The sequence below is a fragment of the Lytechinus variegatus genome, chromosome 6 (assembly GCF_018143015.1).
Source record: "Lytechinus variegatus isolate NC3 chromosome 6, Lvar_3.0, whole genome shotgun sequence".
NCBI lineage: Eukaryota > Metazoa > Echinodermata > Echinoidea > Temnopleuroida > Toxopneustidae > Lytechinus > Lytechinus variegatus.
The window spans coordinates 28,843,283-28,863,073 of record NC_054745.1 but is presented as its reverse complement, the minus strand read 5'-3'; the positions used below and the strand labels follow the sequence as shown (position 1 = coordinate 28,863,073).

General features: G+C 36.4%; 1 protein-coding gene across 1 annotated transcript in view; it reads right to left on the bottom strand.

Annotated features, from left to right (window-relative positions):
* Window positions 1–2,967: 2,967 nt before the first annotated feature.
* Window positions 2,968–19,791, bottom strand: part of LOC121417690 — a 41,267-nt gene continuing 24,443 nt past the window's right edge. Inside the window, exons 3-6 of the mRNA XM_041611423.1 lie at window positions 19,665–19,772; window positions 18,754–18,861; window positions 5,241–5,528; window positions 2,968–3,979 (exon numbers count right to left, since the gene is read on the bottom strand). Of these exons, the coding sequence (XP_041467357.1) occupies window positions 3,846–3,979; window positions 5,241–5,528; window positions 18,754–18,861; window positions 19,665–19,772 (638 nt within the window). The 3' untranslated portion in view covers window positions 2,968–3,845. The remainder of the gene's footprint in view (window positions 3,980–5,240; window positions 5,529–18,753; window positions 18,862–19,664; window positions 19,773–19,791) is intronic.

Below are 19,791 nucleotides of genomic sequence, written 5' to 3'. Positions count from 1 at the left end.
TAGGGAGTATTCACAAAGGACGCTTTCAAGAACCTAGAATATATATTGTCAAATGCCCTTCACAACAACAACAAAAAAACATCAACAACCAAGAAGCCTTTGTCGAAATTTGGTGAATCAATTAATTAAAGCATCACTTTCTGGAAAAATGACAAACTTCCACCACGAAACAGCTCTTCCATGTCTCCCGGTTTAACCAATGTTCGACAAAGACCTAGCTGTTCATTGCCATTGACTCTATTCTTATATTCAATCTGCGTCGCATTTGCGAAAAAAAAAATCACTAGTTTCTCCAACATAAGCGAGGCCAGAGACAAAATGAATTTGGTATCTCCAAAATACTCTAGCAAAGGTGGCATGAATAACGCATGGAACCGAGATAGCATTAGGTGTAAAGTCTAACGTTAATTCCTGGCTGTCGCAATAGTGGGAGTTGATCTTGAACCTCGATCTAACCCTCATCCTTTGTAAGTCTTCGTGATTGGCAGAGGATGTCATGGAAAGGTAATACCATGGTCACATTTGCTCTACGGTGGCCGTACGGCGAGTCGAAAAAAGCCGTTTTATTCATTTATTTTCAAACCACCTATATTTAGCTGGCACAAAAATGTTAAAACGGCTGTTTTTGACTCGCCGTACGGCCGCCGTAGAACAAATGTGAGCATGGTATAACGCGCATTATCTGATTATGGGCACACATGAGTATTACAGCCCCATTCACTCACGTGTTTATATCATAGCTCATCAAAAAATCATTAAAAATCAATCCCTCGATAGATTTTCCTTTATTTCACTGACATTAGTCACATTTAATAGTACATTAAGACTTGATATGGTAATCAGGAACTTGCCCAGCTCAATCAAAAGTTAAATGGCCTGAAATAAGACCAACCATAATTTCGGCCAGTTCATTGCCAGAAAAACCAGAACTGCATTGTGGGTAATAATTAAAATGAAATACAAAAATGCAGTCTAGCCTCCCCGAACGCCTTAATTATGAAAGAGTATGAACATAGTATTATCTTTATCGTCCTTTCATATACAAACATTTGATCTATTTTTGATGAATTATTTTAATTAATAAAGTCATGTGATCTTTACTAACACCTGTCCGGCATGCTTTGCGCGCAGATGAATTACTCTCGTGTGCCCTATAAAGCAGCTTGCCTGTTTCCCTCGATCAAGAGGGCGAAAACACTTTACCTATACATTTTGACGTTTTCTACATGTTGATTGTCACCATCTGTTGGTAAGGGCGGTCATTTTTTTAAAATTTCATTCGGTTTTAGAGAAAGTGTGATATTGAATATCGCTTATGGATAGCGACTGGTTGTTGATTTGAACGGGAATAAGTTGCACAAAATAATTAAAGCCATTTTGATAAAGGTTTTCAGTTCAACTTCAAGACCTCAATCCATAATTTATTTAGGAATTTTACATCTCTCATCTAGCAAAGTTTACATCACATATATACGTACTACTTACATTGGCGGCGGAGCAGAGGATTATCTCTTGTGTTTCGGGGGGGAGGGGAACGCAACAATAGCCGCCCCCCCCCCCCCAACACAAAAGATAATCCTCTGCTCCGCCGCCAATGACTACTTACATGACATACTTATGAATAAAAAATACGACATTGATCTGTCATTCTTTACTTTACACTACAATTCCAGTGTAACGAACTGGGTCACATAGTTTGTGTTTTGATAGGTCACTATGGGTAATAATTTACATTGGTGTTGGGACAACACCAACACCAGCTACAACACCGTACTTGAAATCACGCTGGTGTTGGGATTGACCTCGGAAAATATGACGTATTTCCTGCAGTTTGTGTTGAATGTCGTCTGCTCAACCGAGCATTACAGCTGGTGTTGACGATCTACGTGCAATTTCCCTATTCACCAACACCAACCCCCAGGATTGGGGAAATCGTGATTTCAAGTTCGGTGTTGGTGTTGATGAACTGTAGTTTACGAACAGGAGGCGAACACGATGAAACACCCCCGTAAAATTATCTATTACAGTTAATATGAGCGCAAATCATTAGAGTTTTACACATTTTAATGAAAAATAATATTTATGCTTTCTGATTATTGCAGTGATTTTAACCTGTGCATTCTGTACAATAACATTTTACTGCAATTTCTTCCCGATTTCACTTTCGTCGTCGAGAATTTCTCGCGTAAAGTTGAGATGATCAGCAGCGCAGAGGCGTGACGTCATAGGATATCGATAACGCGATCGGTATTGCTCCTCTGAACTCCAGTGGCGTAGCTAGGATTTTTTTTCCCGGGGGGCACTGGGGGTCCTTGCTTTTTCAGGGGGGGGGGCCACCGGCCATTTTTCCGGTGTGTGTGTATGTGTCACAAGAGCGGATCCGATTTTCGCCAATAGGGGACGGGGCCCGAAATTATCTTCACCTATATTTTCCCCGATCAGTCACTTCTTAGTTTTATTCTTATAAAACCACATAAACATGTAATAATCTCATAAGCCTTATAAAAAGTGCGAGCGCGAAGCGCAAGCGATTTTTTTAACTGTCATTTTTTCCTGAAAATTTAATTTTCTTGGCAATGTTGTGTGTGATCCTGAACAAGATTCGTATGTAACTAGATGGTTACTGCAGACGCCAATATATTTAGATAATGCGAGCGCGAAGCGCGAGAATTTTTTTTTGACATTCCGACCTAAAAATTGGTCATTCTAATTTTTGTATTAATAAATGGGATAGGTATGTAACTTAACAATTGATGCGAGCGCGAAGCGCGAGAGGAAGAAAATTGAGATTTTAGACCTAAAAGCGGGACACTCTATTAATATTTTGTAAATCATAAATAGGATTTAGTCAATTGGGTATCATTAATAATGCGATCGTGAATCGTGAGCAGACAATTATTGATATTCTGATGTGAAACTGGATAATTTAAGTACATTTTAAATAAAGAACATGCAGGCTATCGCACATGTTTTAGATTTAGACCTTAGAATCTGGGCATTCTGAATACATTTGTTTAATTGAAAAAACATTATGGAATACACGGAGACAATATGAACTTAGCTAATGTGATCAATGTGACCACGCAGCGCGAGCTTAAAATGCTGATATGTAGACCATAAAACGGACATTTTACAGATCACTTAAATTTGTAAATGAAAAAAAATGATAAAAGCTCGATGTCCGAGCTAAAATATGAGTTTGAGTTTTTAATTGCGCAAGGAGTGTGAAAACGTCTTCCAGTTTATCACAGTATGATCGTGAACCATACTGCAGTGACTGACTCAGATTGTGTGTGCTTTAAGGTAGACAGATCTATGATATATAGTAATGAAAATATGATAACATACTCAATTGATATTGATAATATAACATAATTGACATAAGGGCAACCTGGCCATGCAAGGTGCCACATTAAAGCATTACAAGAAAATTTGAATTTCCTTAATCGCAACAATGTCACTATTTTAATCAAATTGGTAAAATATTGTTCTGATTTAAACAGTTATGATATGGGAATATAAAATACCTTGAGAACTCAGAAGTAATTCTTTAGTTTGAAAAAGAAACATTCCAAGCTTAAAAAATGATCGTGTCAAAATTGATCAAGAATACCCACAAATTAATGATTTAATTGAATGCAGAAGAAACATAGTAATAACTTCAAACATATGGGAAAATACAATGTGTGGAGATTAGGGTTCACTGAAGCTTGAGATGTGCACGTTGTGTAATCTCAAAAATTAGCGAAAACTTGTGCCAAAGAAACTCTTGTATATTTTTTCACTCTCTTCTACTAAACATGCTAAAGAAGGGTATTTAGTGCATTTTATGTCGGTGTATTTATTTAGGCAAATACATTCACTTGACAAGCGGTTAAAAAGTACGTATACGAACAGCTATATGTAATCCAATAGCCACTCCAAATGTTCACACCCACGCAGTCGGTACTCTCGTATGAGCTTGGATCATTAGACCAATCTGAAAAAAAGTGTAAACAAATAAAAACATAAAGCCCAATAATCGCCTTAAAAGTTTAATCCAACTATTTTAATTTTAGTATTATAAAATCGCTTGAATGGACAGAATGCTAGAACGAAGTAATACTAAAACCGAAACAGACGAGAATGACGTAGTGGACCCTAAACGACGAGCAGTGATTGGCTGAAAAGATAAAAAAAATAGGCTTAATAAACTTCCGTTAATTGAAGCAAATTTAACACATAATTAAAAAGAAATACTAAGCCTAACATGGACACCTGACAGCTAGTCATTAAGCGTCCATTGTCTCTGTCGGGTTTTTTGTAATCATATTGCTTCGTTCCAACGTTGTGTTCATTTTACTCTGATAATTGCATGTTAAAAAGCTAAGTATATCAGGTTTTGAGGCTATTTTACGATTTTGCGGTTTCAAACAATTATATATAAGGTGAGAATGAAAATCCGAGCAATATTTTTCCCCAAAAAAGAAAAATCATCGCCAAATGTACTTTTTTTGTGGTCCAAATTTTGCATGTATATTGAAAACTCTCTGTTTTATCATAAACATGATAAACATAAACAACTAAATTCAGATTATCAGCATTTGACATGAAAGAGGATATAGAAAAGAGAATATTCGTTCATGACAGTGTAAATGTATTGATTTGATTAGATAAAGGGCAGATACTTCAAAATGAACACGATTATTGCGATAAAACGAAACGAAAAAGCAACCTCCGCGTCTTAGTTACACTAATTATACAGACTAGAATGAAACCGACAATAGAAATTGCTTTATTGCAGAAACACCTTTTTCCTAAATTAGGGAACCAAAATGGTGAATTTTTACAAGAAATAGGCCCAATAAGCAAAAGGAGTTGGGTATTTTCAGCAGCTCCCCGAGGGGGTAGGCTTCGATGTGCCAGGTACTTCGCTATATGTATGTGATAGAGAACCCTACTCCCTTGGGGAGCTGCTGAAATTAAAGCTACATACCACTTGGAACAGAAGTATGGGTTTTCTCTATCAGCTCCATAATTATCCAGAAGTGCTAGGACACCGTCAACTACCGTTTCAGGGGATTCCGACATCACCCCACCCTTTTTCTCATATTTTCTTAAAAATCAATATTTTCTTTAAAAATGCAATTATAGAGAACCCATTTGGAAAAGGTGGCATTTCCTCTACACTCTCACTGTTTTGAAACCACAGGAGAAGAAAGAATATGTTTTCGCTATCAGCTGTATACAAACAAGCTTACGTCGGTAGTCACTTGTATTTCCCGCTCTGTCTGTGAAGCAAGTAATATTTCTGTCAACAACCTGGCAGTTCAACCAGTGGAACCAATGGTCGGATATGCCGAGTTTGAGAAGATCATACTCTTCCTCGCTCTCTATGAGGAGTAGAGATGGTCCAACTCTGTTTCCGTTTCCGAGTACAACCTCGTCCAGATCGTTACAATAGTCACGCGCACTAGTCCAGTTGGATTCTCGGCCAGCCACTTCCAGAAAACACTTCGTTCCTCCATACACCCATTCGTCTGGACAAACTTCAATGTAAAACAAGAAAGAAGATATATACCGTACATAGATTTCCATCATAATTTGAGTTATACTAACATTTGATGTTACTGATATAGAGCACCCAAAAGGAAAAAACCAGTTAGACCAGTAATTTTTTACTGGTTTCCAGTATAATTATACTGGTTTCCAATATATTTTTTACTGGGCCAGTTCATTTTTAACTGGACCAGTAAAAATCAACTGGAGACCAGTTCCAACAATTGCATTCCAGTTGAAGCAATTAGTAATACCAGTTAAATTGTTTTTCATTAAACTGGTGTTACTGGTCCAATAAATGGTTTCCAGTAGATTTTTACTGGTTTCCAGTATATGTTTACTGGACCAGTTGATTTTTAACTGGACCAGTAAAAATGAACTGGAGACCAATTCAAACAATTGCATTCTGGTTACTGGTCCAATAAATAATGACTTTCAAGTCAGATCATTTAACAAATTATGAAAAATGAATCTTACAATTCAGAGAAAGTTATTATCGTTATCATTGTTATCATCATTGCTCTTATGATTATCACTATTATTATGATCATTCTTGTAATCATTCTTATTACTGTTATTATTGTTGATATTGTAATTATTATTAATAATATCATAATTATCAATTATTGATATTATGATTAAAATAATTTTGTCCTCTAATTATGATTAAGATCAAAGCAAGATGTATTCCCCTGATATATAGTCAACTGGTCTAAAGTAATTCAATGTTTGAAATTAAACTGGTCAAGACCAGTAATACCAGTAACTCTGATGATGCTGATCACGTGGTTTACCTCATTTGCATATTTCCTGTTTTTTAAAGGATACACACAAAGAAAATTCACGAAAGTGATGATTATAGACAAATTATATATGAATGGAAAGGTCTTGTCTTTTTATACACAAATATGTCACTAAAAAGTCTTACAGATGTTGTGGAAATGCAAGAAATGAAATTAATAGAGACCCTTCTCAGCCCCCCAGCCGCCCCCAGGTAGACATTCACGCGATCGAAAACAGTCGAGAATAATGACGTCACATGATCGACTACACACTATCTCTCTCACTCTAGGCGACACCGCAATACTTACCCGTGTTAAGAAACTGGGACTCCACTCACGCGCATTTGGGCCGCCCTAGCTTAGAACTAAGCTTTCTTTCCGTAAAAAAAATTATTCTTATGATTAAATAAATATTAATTAATACATGAATACTGTTAAATCGGTACTCACCGGTTCTCTTCTTGAATTTTCTGCCAATTTCCCACGCTGCTGGCTGCAATTCCGCGTTAAATTTTGTCGCCATAGAGAGCTGTTCGTGCAACTTTATTTATAAATGGAGCGCCCTTTACGAGAGTTGTTAATGCCGCGGAGAAATCGTTAGGCATTTTGGCCTGTGTTCAAGGCGTAGCTGTTCTATTTTTTTTATAAAATTATGTGTGAGATCGAAATCTCAGCGAGTAAACACTCTTCCAATATGGAAGAGTGTATACTCGCTGTGATATGATCCCGATAGGGAGGCGCAACACCCCCACCCACATGGGCGCAAACCCCAGGGCCGGGGGACATGTCCCCTCACCCAAAATAGTAGGGGGCACATTATGAAATGTCCCCCTACTATTTTTGGTCATTTCGTTCAAATTCGAAATGTATTTTGGAAGAGACGATCTTACTTTTGGCATGCCCCTTTTTTTTGCTTGTTTGCTTCTCAAATTTCTTTTGGTCAAGATGACCTTCTTTAGAGGGTGATAAACCTTTTTTTGTTTGTTTTTTGCTTGTCAAATTTTCCAGCCCCTGGTCCCCCTACCTTTGGGGAGAGATTTCCGCCCTTGCAAGTAGACATACTCTTGATATTGTTTGCGAATCTGCACGGGCGTCGATCGAGGGCTGGGGATGAGGAAAAGCGGTGAGACGAGAAAAAAAATTGAACTTAGAAGGGAAAAGGCGACAGAAAAAAAGTGAACGAAAGAAAAATTAATGGAAAATAAAAGGGAAGAGTAAATAGGGAGAAATGTGATGGGTAAAATAAATTATGGGAAAAGAGGACAGAAAAAAAGTGAACGAAAGAAAAATTAATGGAAAATAAAAGGGAGGAGAAAATAGGAGAAATGTGATGGGTAAACAAAATTATGGGGAAAGATTCTGGACGCACTATTCATGTTTTATCATGAAAAGGATAAGTTATTTATCCGCGAGCAGACACTTTTTGATATTGTGATCTGAAACTGGATAATGATTTAAATAGAGAACAATCTGCGTATCTGAATTAACGTGTGTTTTAGATTTCGACCTAGAATTTGGGTATTCTAAGTAACTTTCTTATCATGAAAATCAATAAAGAGAGCGCAAAGCGCGAGCTAAAAATATATGAAATAACAAAGGGTGAATTTAAGCTCTGTAATGCAAACACTTTGTGGGAAAATTGTGAATTGTGATGGATCACAGTTAAAAAAGAGCTGATGTATTTTATTTTTATTACTTTGAGTTTTTACATAGGACCGGAACATGCTATGAGGGCATTATGTCATCATATGAAATTGATGACCATCTTCCTATTTCTCTCGCATGGGAGCGCGAAATGTGTTAATTTTATGGCCTGAAAACTGGACATTTAAAGCACTTTGTAATTATGCATAAGAGGCATTATATATCTATCAATGCGAGCAGAAATCGCGAGTCGAATTTTTTGATAAACTGTCATCAAATTAGTTTGATTTAGAATTAATATTGGGATATACATAACCGACTAATCCAAATGCTATAGCGTGCGGCGCTAGCTGATACGTTTTAACAATCTGACCTGAATAGGGGACTTTTTGAGAACTTTATGGAATACAGGAAAATAATACGTACCTGAAAATTCAAATTTTGCGAGCGCGCAGCGCAAGCAGAAAATGATAATGTTCAGATGATAACACAGACATTTTTACAGAGCACTTTTTAAAAATCAATTTGTAAATGAAACAAAATAATGAAAGTTCAATTTCCCAGCTGAAATATGTTTTGTATAATGACTTCAAAGTTTGATTTTTCAAGCTCCATATTGAGCAAGATATGCAAATACCCTAAAAGACAATAAGGCGCGAAGCGCGAGCGAAAATTTTTTATCCTAACAAATAGATTTAAAAAAAATTATTTTCAGAGTCTTCCCCTAATGTTATTTCATTTAATCATGTTCCTCCTCTTATGTTTGCCTTTCTTCTTTTTTCCTCTCTTTTCCCTTCCTTTTCTTTTTTCCTTTCTTTCTTTTTTTCTTTTTTTGCTCCGCCAATAGGGGGGCCCGGGATCCGCCTATGTTAGCGGTTGTAGGTATAAATCGCGCTCTAACGCTCTAAAACTGTGTTCTTTATCAAAAAGCTGTCTTTCATATTCATTTTGTTCGCAAAAGAATATAAAGTTAATTTCAATCATTGTATATAGTTATCCTGTTTATGATAAAAATACTTAGAAATTGGGTTAGGTTAGGGTTATCAAATTATCAGGGCAGAAAATATATATTTTTTTCTCATTTTGCGCGTCGAGCTGGCACTATTTGATCTGTGTTATTATGTTTTTGATGACATTCATTGTATTCACAACAATAATTATTAAACATTGCGCACGCGCCGTGCGCCGCATGAATTATGTAGATAACTTACCGCTACACACGAGCAGTTGCTCTATATATTCTATGTAATATAATATATAGAGCAACTGCCCATTTTTAATGGTCCATAATATACCCACTTTCTTCTTTTTTGGAACGAGTATGAATTTATCTACTGATATACTGAATGTACAATAAAAGTCATTATCATGTATTTCTTGGCATTTCATTTACTTTTTTTACCATAATTATATCACACAGCTGCTCGCATAGGCCTACGCCGTCACAAATAACAAAACAAAATCTCACTTTTTTTCTTTTTTGGTGGGGGATAGATTTTCCATACGCATACGTACAATTTTTCAAATTATTTTTTTCTGCTATTTTCATAATAAACTTTAAATGATTTCGCCTTTGCACTATTATTTTTTTAAAGACAAAATTACATCATCATATCATCGTCACCAACTTCATTCTCATCTTTATCACCACTACCACCATCATTATTATCATCATCATCATCATCATCATCACCGCCACCATCACCACCACTATCATCTTCACCAAGATAATTTTCATCATCATTATCATCATTGCCATCATCGTCTTTTTTTCTTATTTTTTCTCCTTCCTGCTTTTTTCCTTCCTATTTTCCTCTTTTTAGAGGGCACACCACCACACCCCCTTACTGGATATCCGCCTCTAACGTTTGTTGTTGTATATAAGTTGGCGGATGCCTCATGAAATGAAATAATATAAAATAAGGAAAGGGAAACTAATTAGAAAAAGGACTGAGAAGAAGAAAAAAGAAAGCCAAACAAACAAGAAAAAACAATATCAAAATTTTGTTGTAAAGTCTTCTACGTCAGTTTAATAATTATGTTTTCAATGAAATGAGAACATAAAAAAATGAAACAAGATGGGCTATACATCGTAGCAAAGAAATAGAGGGAAGCTCCGAGACAATAAAAAGGGTGAGAAAAAGAAAAGACTTTGAAATACTCACAACACGAGCATAATAAAAAAATATGGAATAAGCAAGGACAAGTAGCTGAGGGACACCCCCCCCCCCTCTCTCTCTCTAGTTATTTATGTATCAAACTCGCATACACAAGAATTTCTTACTAATCAAAATATTGCGAGCAAAAAGCACGAGCTGACATTTTTTTAAATATTCAAAACTGATAGAGAGACACATTTTAAACAATTCATGAATCATAATAATTATACAACTAGCTTACCAATCGAATCATTCGATTGCGACAAATGATCTGAGAATTAATGCTTTTAGGAATTCATTAAATTAAAGCAAAGTATCTCAACATTAAAATAATTAAGGCGGGCGCAAGGTATCAGCTAATACACCGATAATTTTTTTTTGGACATTTGAAGTATTTTCGGTAATCATGAAAAAGATTGATATTTCATGAAAGCTCAAATCCCGAAGAGCGGAATATTTTTATTAATTGACTTTTTAAAAAATGTTCTAAGCCCCATTTAATATTTGATTAATTTATAAGTCGATGCATTAAAAGCTGAAAAAATAAAGTATTTTGTGTTCCTCTATCATAATTGTCTTTCTCTTTAACCCTGGTTCTTTTTTTTCTGGGGGGAAGCATTTTGGTTAAAAAAAGAGAGAAAAAAGATAATTGCTGGCTTGTGGACGCCCGGTGTGGACGGTGGTAGGGACACCCCCCCCCGTAGTTACGCCAATATGGGACCAAATGATCCTAAATGTCCGAGGCGAAACTTGTGCAATCAAACGTTATTTCTGAATAAATTAAAGCTTGCGCTGTTCAACTTCAATCTCTTTCAGCTAAATTTGCGATGAAAGCTGCGTTATGAAATATATAATTATCAACATCTGGCGAAAAGAATAACCGACCGATCACCTGACGAGAACGCGTATACGTGATCTGCATATCAGGTCCGATCGAGAGTCAGAAGTGAAGGACAACTGCCAAGAAAATCAGGAAAAAGTCGTCAAAATGTAAGTTCCCCTTCATTTCTTTCAATTTTTTGTTAATTATTGAAGCATGAATGTATCATTAAAGCAAAATTTCAACAAAAGCCTCAAATTTAGCTAGTACTTTTGTTGAAATTACAATAAATTTAGATCCACATAAATCTCTAACCCAATTTTAGCACTGATGTCGCCTATGAGGTCCATACATGTAATGTTTGGACCTCATTGGTACTAGGAGTGATCTCTCTGTGCATAATACACTGATACACCTTCCTGGTCTCTATTTTTCTTCGAATTTACCGTTTTCTTCATGTGTTGTGATATCCGATTTCGACATCTTCAGACTATAAGAGAACCAGAACTGTGTTACTTTGTCCATTTTTATTGAATTATGAACTGGAAAGACCGATTTTGTCCACTCGACAGTCTTCGTTGTGTTGCTCTGATTCCAAGCTGTACCAGTGTACGGTCCCATTCACTTGCTGCCGATGCAGGTTACGCTGTTTGATCCAGTCAAAAGTCAAGGTAAGCATGTTTGGAAACTGTAGTCTGTACTTGTTCTGACGATGCATTCAGGTCAGATGACAGATACAGATCTGATATAATTTTAGAATCATGCATTTTGGCATGACTACTATTAAAATCTCTAAAAGTCTTTATTTTAGAAATAATGTTTTTGCACAATTCCAGCAGATTTTTCTTCACAAAGACTTCAGTCAGATTTCTAAATAAACTGGTCAGGACTCGGGCGATTAAATTATTTAGGAGCACTGGCATGGACCATGGCTGAAAATATGCTGTTTCAGAGGAATGTTTGGCATTATCGTAGTTTTTGTCACCAGTCCATTCACTGCCGTTTATTTCGTCAACGGCGGTGATCCACTCCCATTGACTTTGTACACAACGAGCGCACAAACACCAAATTTCACGATAAGGCCGAATGTTTTCACGATAAGGCCAAATGTTTAAGTTTTTATTATACACAGGACTAGTACCCAATGCGTTTATGCTCAGGAGGGCCCTGTATCGTATACATCCAGATACACAGAGTTATATCACCATAATGCCGATGTCATGAAGCAAGACAAATTTTCAGCAGTGGTTACCCTGATCATGCTGATTCCTGGCCAAAACTAGAGTCTGGTGTTTCTTTCTGATTAGAGTGCTTCTACATATGAATGCGTAGTGCCTTCAACATAAAACAATGAAGATAAATACACTCTTTGTAATGACACAGAGTACCGTACCTCAAGTGATTCACTACCGCTAAGCGGTAAGTAGAGTGGGGCCTACACAAACATCACTTGAGCGTTGAGGTAGAGCACCAGTGTTCTGAGTGGAATTTTTCAAGTGTCTAAACCTACTATTATTTGTTGTTGACCGGGAATTACATGCCACCGCACGTCGTCAATCATCAAGATAATGAAATTCATACTTTGATTTGATTATTTAAATTATTTCTTTATTTTTTCTCTCTTCTACACACAGATCTGCACACTTGCTGACTCTGGTGACTTCTGGTCTCTGCTCGCTACTTCAATCTGGGAGATTCCATCATGTCCTCTTACATGTCTTACTGATTTGGATATAGCCATTTTTTTCACTGTTTCCAGGAGCTACGATGCAAGTTTTGGACTGATAATGATGCAACAGAAAATTTATCTTTATCGATCTTGGAAACGATTTTGAGCACAGTTTTGGAGAGAACTAAAAAAATTGACTTGGACAGGAATACAGCTTGTCGAAAATAAGAACACACAAATTAAAACGAAAAAAACAATTTTAATATTAGGGCATTTTGCAAGAAATTTTCTAATCAATCACACGTCCCAAATCAAGGGTAAGTCCTTTGATTAAAGACAAACATGTACATGTAGTTGAACTGCTATTGCAACTCGACCTTATTACGCTTGAATTTGAATTTAAGACTTACGCTTGATTTGCAATGGAACATAAGTTTCTTGCAGTGCCCCATATTTGTGTTTTGTTATCAGATATCTAACGTGCTGATTTTTCTCGAAAGGTATAATATATTTGTCCTTTTAAACGGTATTTGAATATGGGTACGCCTTTTATTTGTTTTCCACAATATTTATTGCATGTACATGTATGAACAGAAGTGAAATATTTATTGTGAAGCACTGAATGTTGTGTGCTGTTGTGTGATGGTTCATCATTTTTTTTTTTGTTCTAAGACTGTAAGCCTGGCCCTGGTGGGTGTGAGGAAGTGGCCTGGATGAAAGAAAAGTGAACATGTGCCCAATTACAGATTTGCATATTTTAAGACAATTTTGTTTCTGGATAAATATTGCTATGCATTCCCTACATTAAGAGTAAAGGAGAAGTGCACACAATCAAAAATTCATTTGAATTTAAAGAAAAATAAGATATTGCAGGAAATTTCATAAAAACTTTGATTCAAATTTATATAATTACTACTCTAACATTGAGAAATTTTGCCTAATTTATAAAACGATGATATGCTCATCTGTGTCGATGTGCAAATTACACTAACCGTAATGTCACACGCACTAAGTTCTTTTGTATTTTGTTGTTTGATATATTTACATGACATGTAGATTTGATATTTAATTTTCTATTTATTTTCTGAAAAATTTTCAGAGGGATTTTAATTCCTCCAAATAACATTTAGAGTTACAGTTCCGTAAATGTAACCTATTGTGTTCGGATGAAGAAATTCCTATACTCAAATCTGCAAAGAATTAAAAAACAAAATGCCACAAAAAAATTAGAAACGAATGTGATGTGAGTGACAACACTAATTTGCATATCATTGTTTTGTGACTGTTTTGAGTAAAAACAGCAAGGGAAATTACTCTATTCAAATAATTTTTAGTTGATGTGGACTTGACTTTTAACTCATCCTAGCTGTACCCCTCCCATCCCAAATAAGAGTAGAATCTAATCAAGAACTTGAAAATCAAAAGCAGCAATTAAATAAGATTTGATAAATACAGGTCTGAATGGGATTTCACAAGAAAAAAAAGCTGGGTAGGGACGAGAAGGAATAAAAAAAATAACCATGTTATTCCGAGTTTTGAACCAGGGTCCTCGCACACGACAAAACGATGGCCAACGCGTTTGGCCACAGACCGTTCCCTACACTATAGTGTGCTTTTAAGATATATGAAACAAAGTCCGCTCACCGCTGTGGGCTAATCATGTTTCGGCAATTCAACTGCAATTTCAATCATTTCGCGATGGATATTGCCATGTTATTTTGTGGTTCCTGACTTTGTTACGTAATGAAATTTCATAATTTTTTTCAGTCGTGACGAAGAATGTCTATGCTTTATATTGATTATAATATCAATTTGTCGCAAGTGTGATTTCTAAGTGAAAATATGCTTTGTTTATTCAAATATATTTCTTGAAAAAAAAATCATTTTTTCTAAGCTAAATATCGGTTACCAAAATACGTTAAATGTGCACTTTATTTCACTGTTCAGTAAATTCAAACTTTTATCTATATAACAAGACCAATCTTGTGAGGAATAAACAATTCTAAGAGCAAAAAACGCTGATTGGAAAGATCGTCTTCAATGGGCTGCTGTCAGCTCAGCTGCTCACGCTCATTGTGTGACGTCACTCAGCTGGAGCTCGCAAGAGGACCAATGGAAGGCAGAAATATGGCATAAAAATAAATCATTTTTGAGAGCTGATTTCTGAAAACTCTAATGACTATTTTGAAAAGTGAAGTTATATATCTGATTAGTAATACTTCCCCTTTACAATGATGACCACAAAAAGGCATTATAAAATACTTTGGATTCTTCGGGTGTCTCCTTTAAAGAAATATCAGGATTTATAATGGAATATCTTTGCAATAGCACTCATTGTTGTTTGAAAACCTTCAAAATAATTGTGTGAACTAATTCACAATGAAAATGTGTAATTTTATACATCACATTCAAAATAACAGCAGAAAGATTAATTTACTAACCATCTTTTCCATCATATTTTACTGGCCATGGTATATAACAAACCAAAATGCATGTAATAAATTGATCAAGTTAAACCAGTACGAGGACCAGTTCGACCAGTTAGACCAGTATGACGACCAATGAAACCAGTATGACGACCAGTGAGACCAGTAACAACCTCTAGAAACAAGACCAGTATAAAATTCCAGTACTTCAAGACCAGTTTAATTTTCAACTGGACCAGTAAAATTTTAACTGGACCAGTATGACCAGTTAGACCAGTAAACCGATGTTCCAATTTCCAGAGTTACCAGTTAAAATTATACTGGTCTAACTGGTCCAGTGGAACTGGTTTTTCCTTCTGGGCATCATTATTACATTTCTTATAAATGTAGTGAAAACATTGCCATTCTACGGTTACGTCACAATACAACATGGGTGGACCTAAACATTAGGCCTTTACTCCTAGCACGCCTAGCATTGGCCCTAATTGTTATTTAAGCGTTAATATCTGCGTCCTGTGTGAGTTGAAATGAATAAAACAAACATGTATCTTGAATTGGGTGTAAGTACATCGTTTATTTTTACAGGGATCTAAAACATGTAAAATGGAGCTAAAAAATCGTTTTCTGCATTCTTACGGATACCCCTAGGGGCGTTTCATGAAAGGACTTCTCGAACGTATTATCCGACAAGTCCCATTTTTTCCCGACAGTTACCATAGAAAGAGTGCCTCTTAGCCAATCAAAATCATGGAAAGATGTCAGATCTGACAACTTGTCGGATGAATATATTGATGAAACGCTTCCCAGTTCGTAGGAATTTCGGCCATCGGATCGAACAGTCATTCCCGCAGTCTACAAGGTATATTCATTTAACATCTGGGTGGAGAGTAGCAAAATTTGGATTGATGCCTTTCAAACGGACGCTAGCCTATGGTGTGATTCGAACACAATGGGCACTACCACATACTTTTGAATTTCTATCCTACTGAACTACACTGCAAAAACTCCGGTGTTGATTTAAAGGGGAATCCAACCCAAATAAAAACTTGTTTTTATAAGAAAAAGAAAAATCAGACAAGTTGATAGGTGAAAGTTTGAACAATATTGGACAAATAACAAGAAAGTTATGAATTTTTAAAAGTTGTTAATATTGGTAATCACTATACCCATGGAGACTTCAAATTGGCCGCTTATGTGATGTCATAGTGATGTAAGGCAAGGACTACTCTTCCATGTACTCCAATACATATTTTGGCTAAAATGTCATTTTCCCCAAAAGGTTCATTTCAAATTATATTTTTCTTTCACGAGGACATTAAACAAGTACTACCAGGGTTATATTTAGATTACTGCCCCAGGGGAATGGGTACTTATAGGAGAAAACCACAAATCCCTGATAATAAAGTACATGGCCTATGAGAAAGTTGTCCTTGCCACTTGTCATAATTTACTTACCCAGTTGCCAATTTGAAATCTACATGGTATTAGTGATCTCAATTTTAAAGCAGCTATAACTTTCTTATTGCTTGTTTGATTTCTTTCAAACTTTCACCATTCTGTTTAATTCATTTTTTCCTTCCCAACACAACATTCTATGGCCAAGGCTGGATTCCCCTTTAACAACAGCCTGGAATCAATATATGTCCACACCAGGGAAGTATTGAAACAACACCAGTTTGGAATCAAAACCCATGCTGTTGTAATACTAATTTGTGTTGTGTAAACACCTATCTGGTGTAAGACCAAAACGAAACTGGTACACTTCTCTGGTATATATATATTGATTCCGGACTGGTGTTCAATTAACACCAGAATTTTTTGCAGTGTACTGTTCTCGATGCAACCATCGGTCAATTCATTTCTACCGACAACTGAATATCCCTATAATTATACTGCAGAGATGGATCCCGAATTCTGAAACAGAGGGTGCAAAATTAGAAAATCGGAAAAAAAAATCAGGGTGCACAGAATTTGTCTTTCCTATATTTTACTGCAAAAACTCTGGTGTTGATTTAACACCAGTCCGGAATCTATATTTGTCCGCAATAGAGAAGTGTAAAGCAACACCAAGTTCGTTTTGGTCTAACACCAGATAGGTGTTTATACAACACCAATTAGTATTACAACAGCATCGGTTTGATTCCAAACTGGTGTTGTTTCAATACTTCTTTGGTGTGGACATAATAGTCCGGGCTGGTGTTAAATCAACACCGGAGTTTTTGCAGTGTTAGCAATTATTTTGAATGAATGATTCTTGAAATATTCAGTAGATGGAGCGTGTGCCCCTTGCACACAGCCCGTATCCTCCACTGTTCTACCGTTAGTACATTATCTTTTATAAAACAAAAATACCCCAAAAAATCCTGCAGGCTTCTCACAGTGAATTCCCACATAGCCTCCATGACAGGAACAATTATACCCATCAAGCTTGTCCACACATGTCCCTCCATGAAGACAAGGATTGGAGTCACATGCTGTAACACACACAAAAAAAGTTGTAAAAAACATATATAATAATAATCCTGCCATGACTGCAGTGTGAACAAGGCGGCGCTAAACTACTTTATCCCCCGCCCACACTGAGGAAGCAACTTATCGTTAAATAATTCCGTTATTGGTGTAGGTTAGACTTGATTTAAAAAATCTACGTTGCGTGTTCTTATAATTTATAATAATAAATTTGCAAAAAAAGGTTCAAAGTTATTGATTTTTTTCATTCTCACTGGTTGATAACAAATTTGTTATAAAAATTGCTTGTAAATAATTATAAATAACAAATTATGAAATATTGCTTATAAATGATTCTTTATACACTGCAAAAACTCGCGCAGAGCTGGGGCGATTGTCGGACGGCGCTCTGCGGCCGCTTTCACCAAAATTGCAGCTCATTGTAACAGATCAATGCGATCGGAACGGCGTAGCGAAAACTATGCGAAGCTTTGGGGCGGATTTCTTTGTTCCTTTTCTCAATACGACAAAAATGCTATGAATTGGAACGGAAATTTGAGTGTAAAAATGGGGTCCCCTCCGCGGCACATACCCACTATGCATTATATACTGAGTGCCCCCCCCCCCCGGAAACAACACCAGTTTGGAATCAAACCGATGCTGTTTTGATACTAATTGGTGTTGCATAAACACCAATCTGGTGTGTCAGACCAAAACGAAACTGGTACACTTCTCTGGTGTGGACATATATATATTCCGGACTGGTGTTAAAACTTAATCAACACCAGAGTTTTTTGCACTGTACTTTTCTAGATGCAACCATCGGTCAATTTATTTCTACCGACCACTGAATATCCCTATAATTATACTGCAGGGGTGGATCCCGAATTCTGAAACAGAGGGTACAAAATTAGAATATCAGAAAAAAAATCAGGGTGCACAGATTTGTCTTTCCTAGACTTTCCCGCACACTGCAAAAACTCTGGTGTTGATTTAACACCGGTCCGGAATCTACATGTCCGCACCAGAGAAGTGAAAAACAACACCAGTTTCGTTCTGGTCTAACACCAGATTGGTTTGGACAAAATATTCCGGGCTGGTGTTAAATCAACACCAGAGCTTTTGCAGTGTTAGCAATTATTTTGAATGAATGATTCTTGAAATATTCAGTAGATAGAGCGTGGGCCCCTTGCACACTGCCCGTATCCTCCACTGTTGTACCGTTATTACATTATCTTTTATAAAACAAAAACCTAAAAAAACTCACCAGGCTTCTCACAGTGAATTCCCACATAGCCTCCATGACAGGAACAATTATACCCACCAAGCTCCTCCACACAGGTCCCTCCATGAAGACAAGGATTGGAGTCACATGCTGGAAACACACACAAAAGAGTTGTAAAAAACATGTATCGTGAAAGTAAAATTTGTTATAAAAATTGCTTGTAAATAATCATAAATAATAAATTATGAAATATTGCGTGTAAATAATTCTTTATACACTGAAAAAATTAAGGTGTTGATTTAACACCAGCCCGGAATCTATATATGTCCACACCGGAGAAGTGTTAAACAACGCCAGTTTCGTTTTGGTCTAACACCAGAGTGGTGTTTATACAACACCAAATAGTATTACAACAGCATCGGTTTGATTCCAAGCTGGTGTTGTTTCAATACTTCTCTGGTGTGGAAATATATAGATTCCGGGCTGGTGTTAAATCAACACCGGAGTTTTTGCAGTGTAAAAGGATACTGTGACCATTGTCCGCGCCATTATTTCAACGCGGTCTTGTCAACATGAAGAATGCTTAGCATTATCATACTAACATTGCCTTCGGTTTTGAAACATACCTATGTGGGAAGTATGTTCATATCAACAAAATATTGCAGACCGCTTAATGTTTCATTCGGCATGCGCTGTTTAGTCTAATCAAAGAGTGTAGGCCCTATATATTTTAATCACGTGAACAAAGGTTTTACTAATCTTTAAACTTCTCAATATTCATGAAAGGAATACACTGCCGAATTTCTCGAGATAGCGACTGGTCATTTCGTGATTAATATTTCGAAACTTATCATGTTGCTCACAATGAATTCCCCATTTTCCTTCATTATTTTTCTGAATACCCCTTTAATTCTGGCTACTCTTAAATCAGCTATTTTCAATCAAAAACGTACCATGTTGTTCACACTGAATTCCGGAATAGATCCCAGGACAGGAGCAACTGAACCCGTCAAGTTCTTCCACGCAGCTTCCTCCATGAAGACACGGATTGGAGTAACAAGCTGTAAAAACCAATTGCAT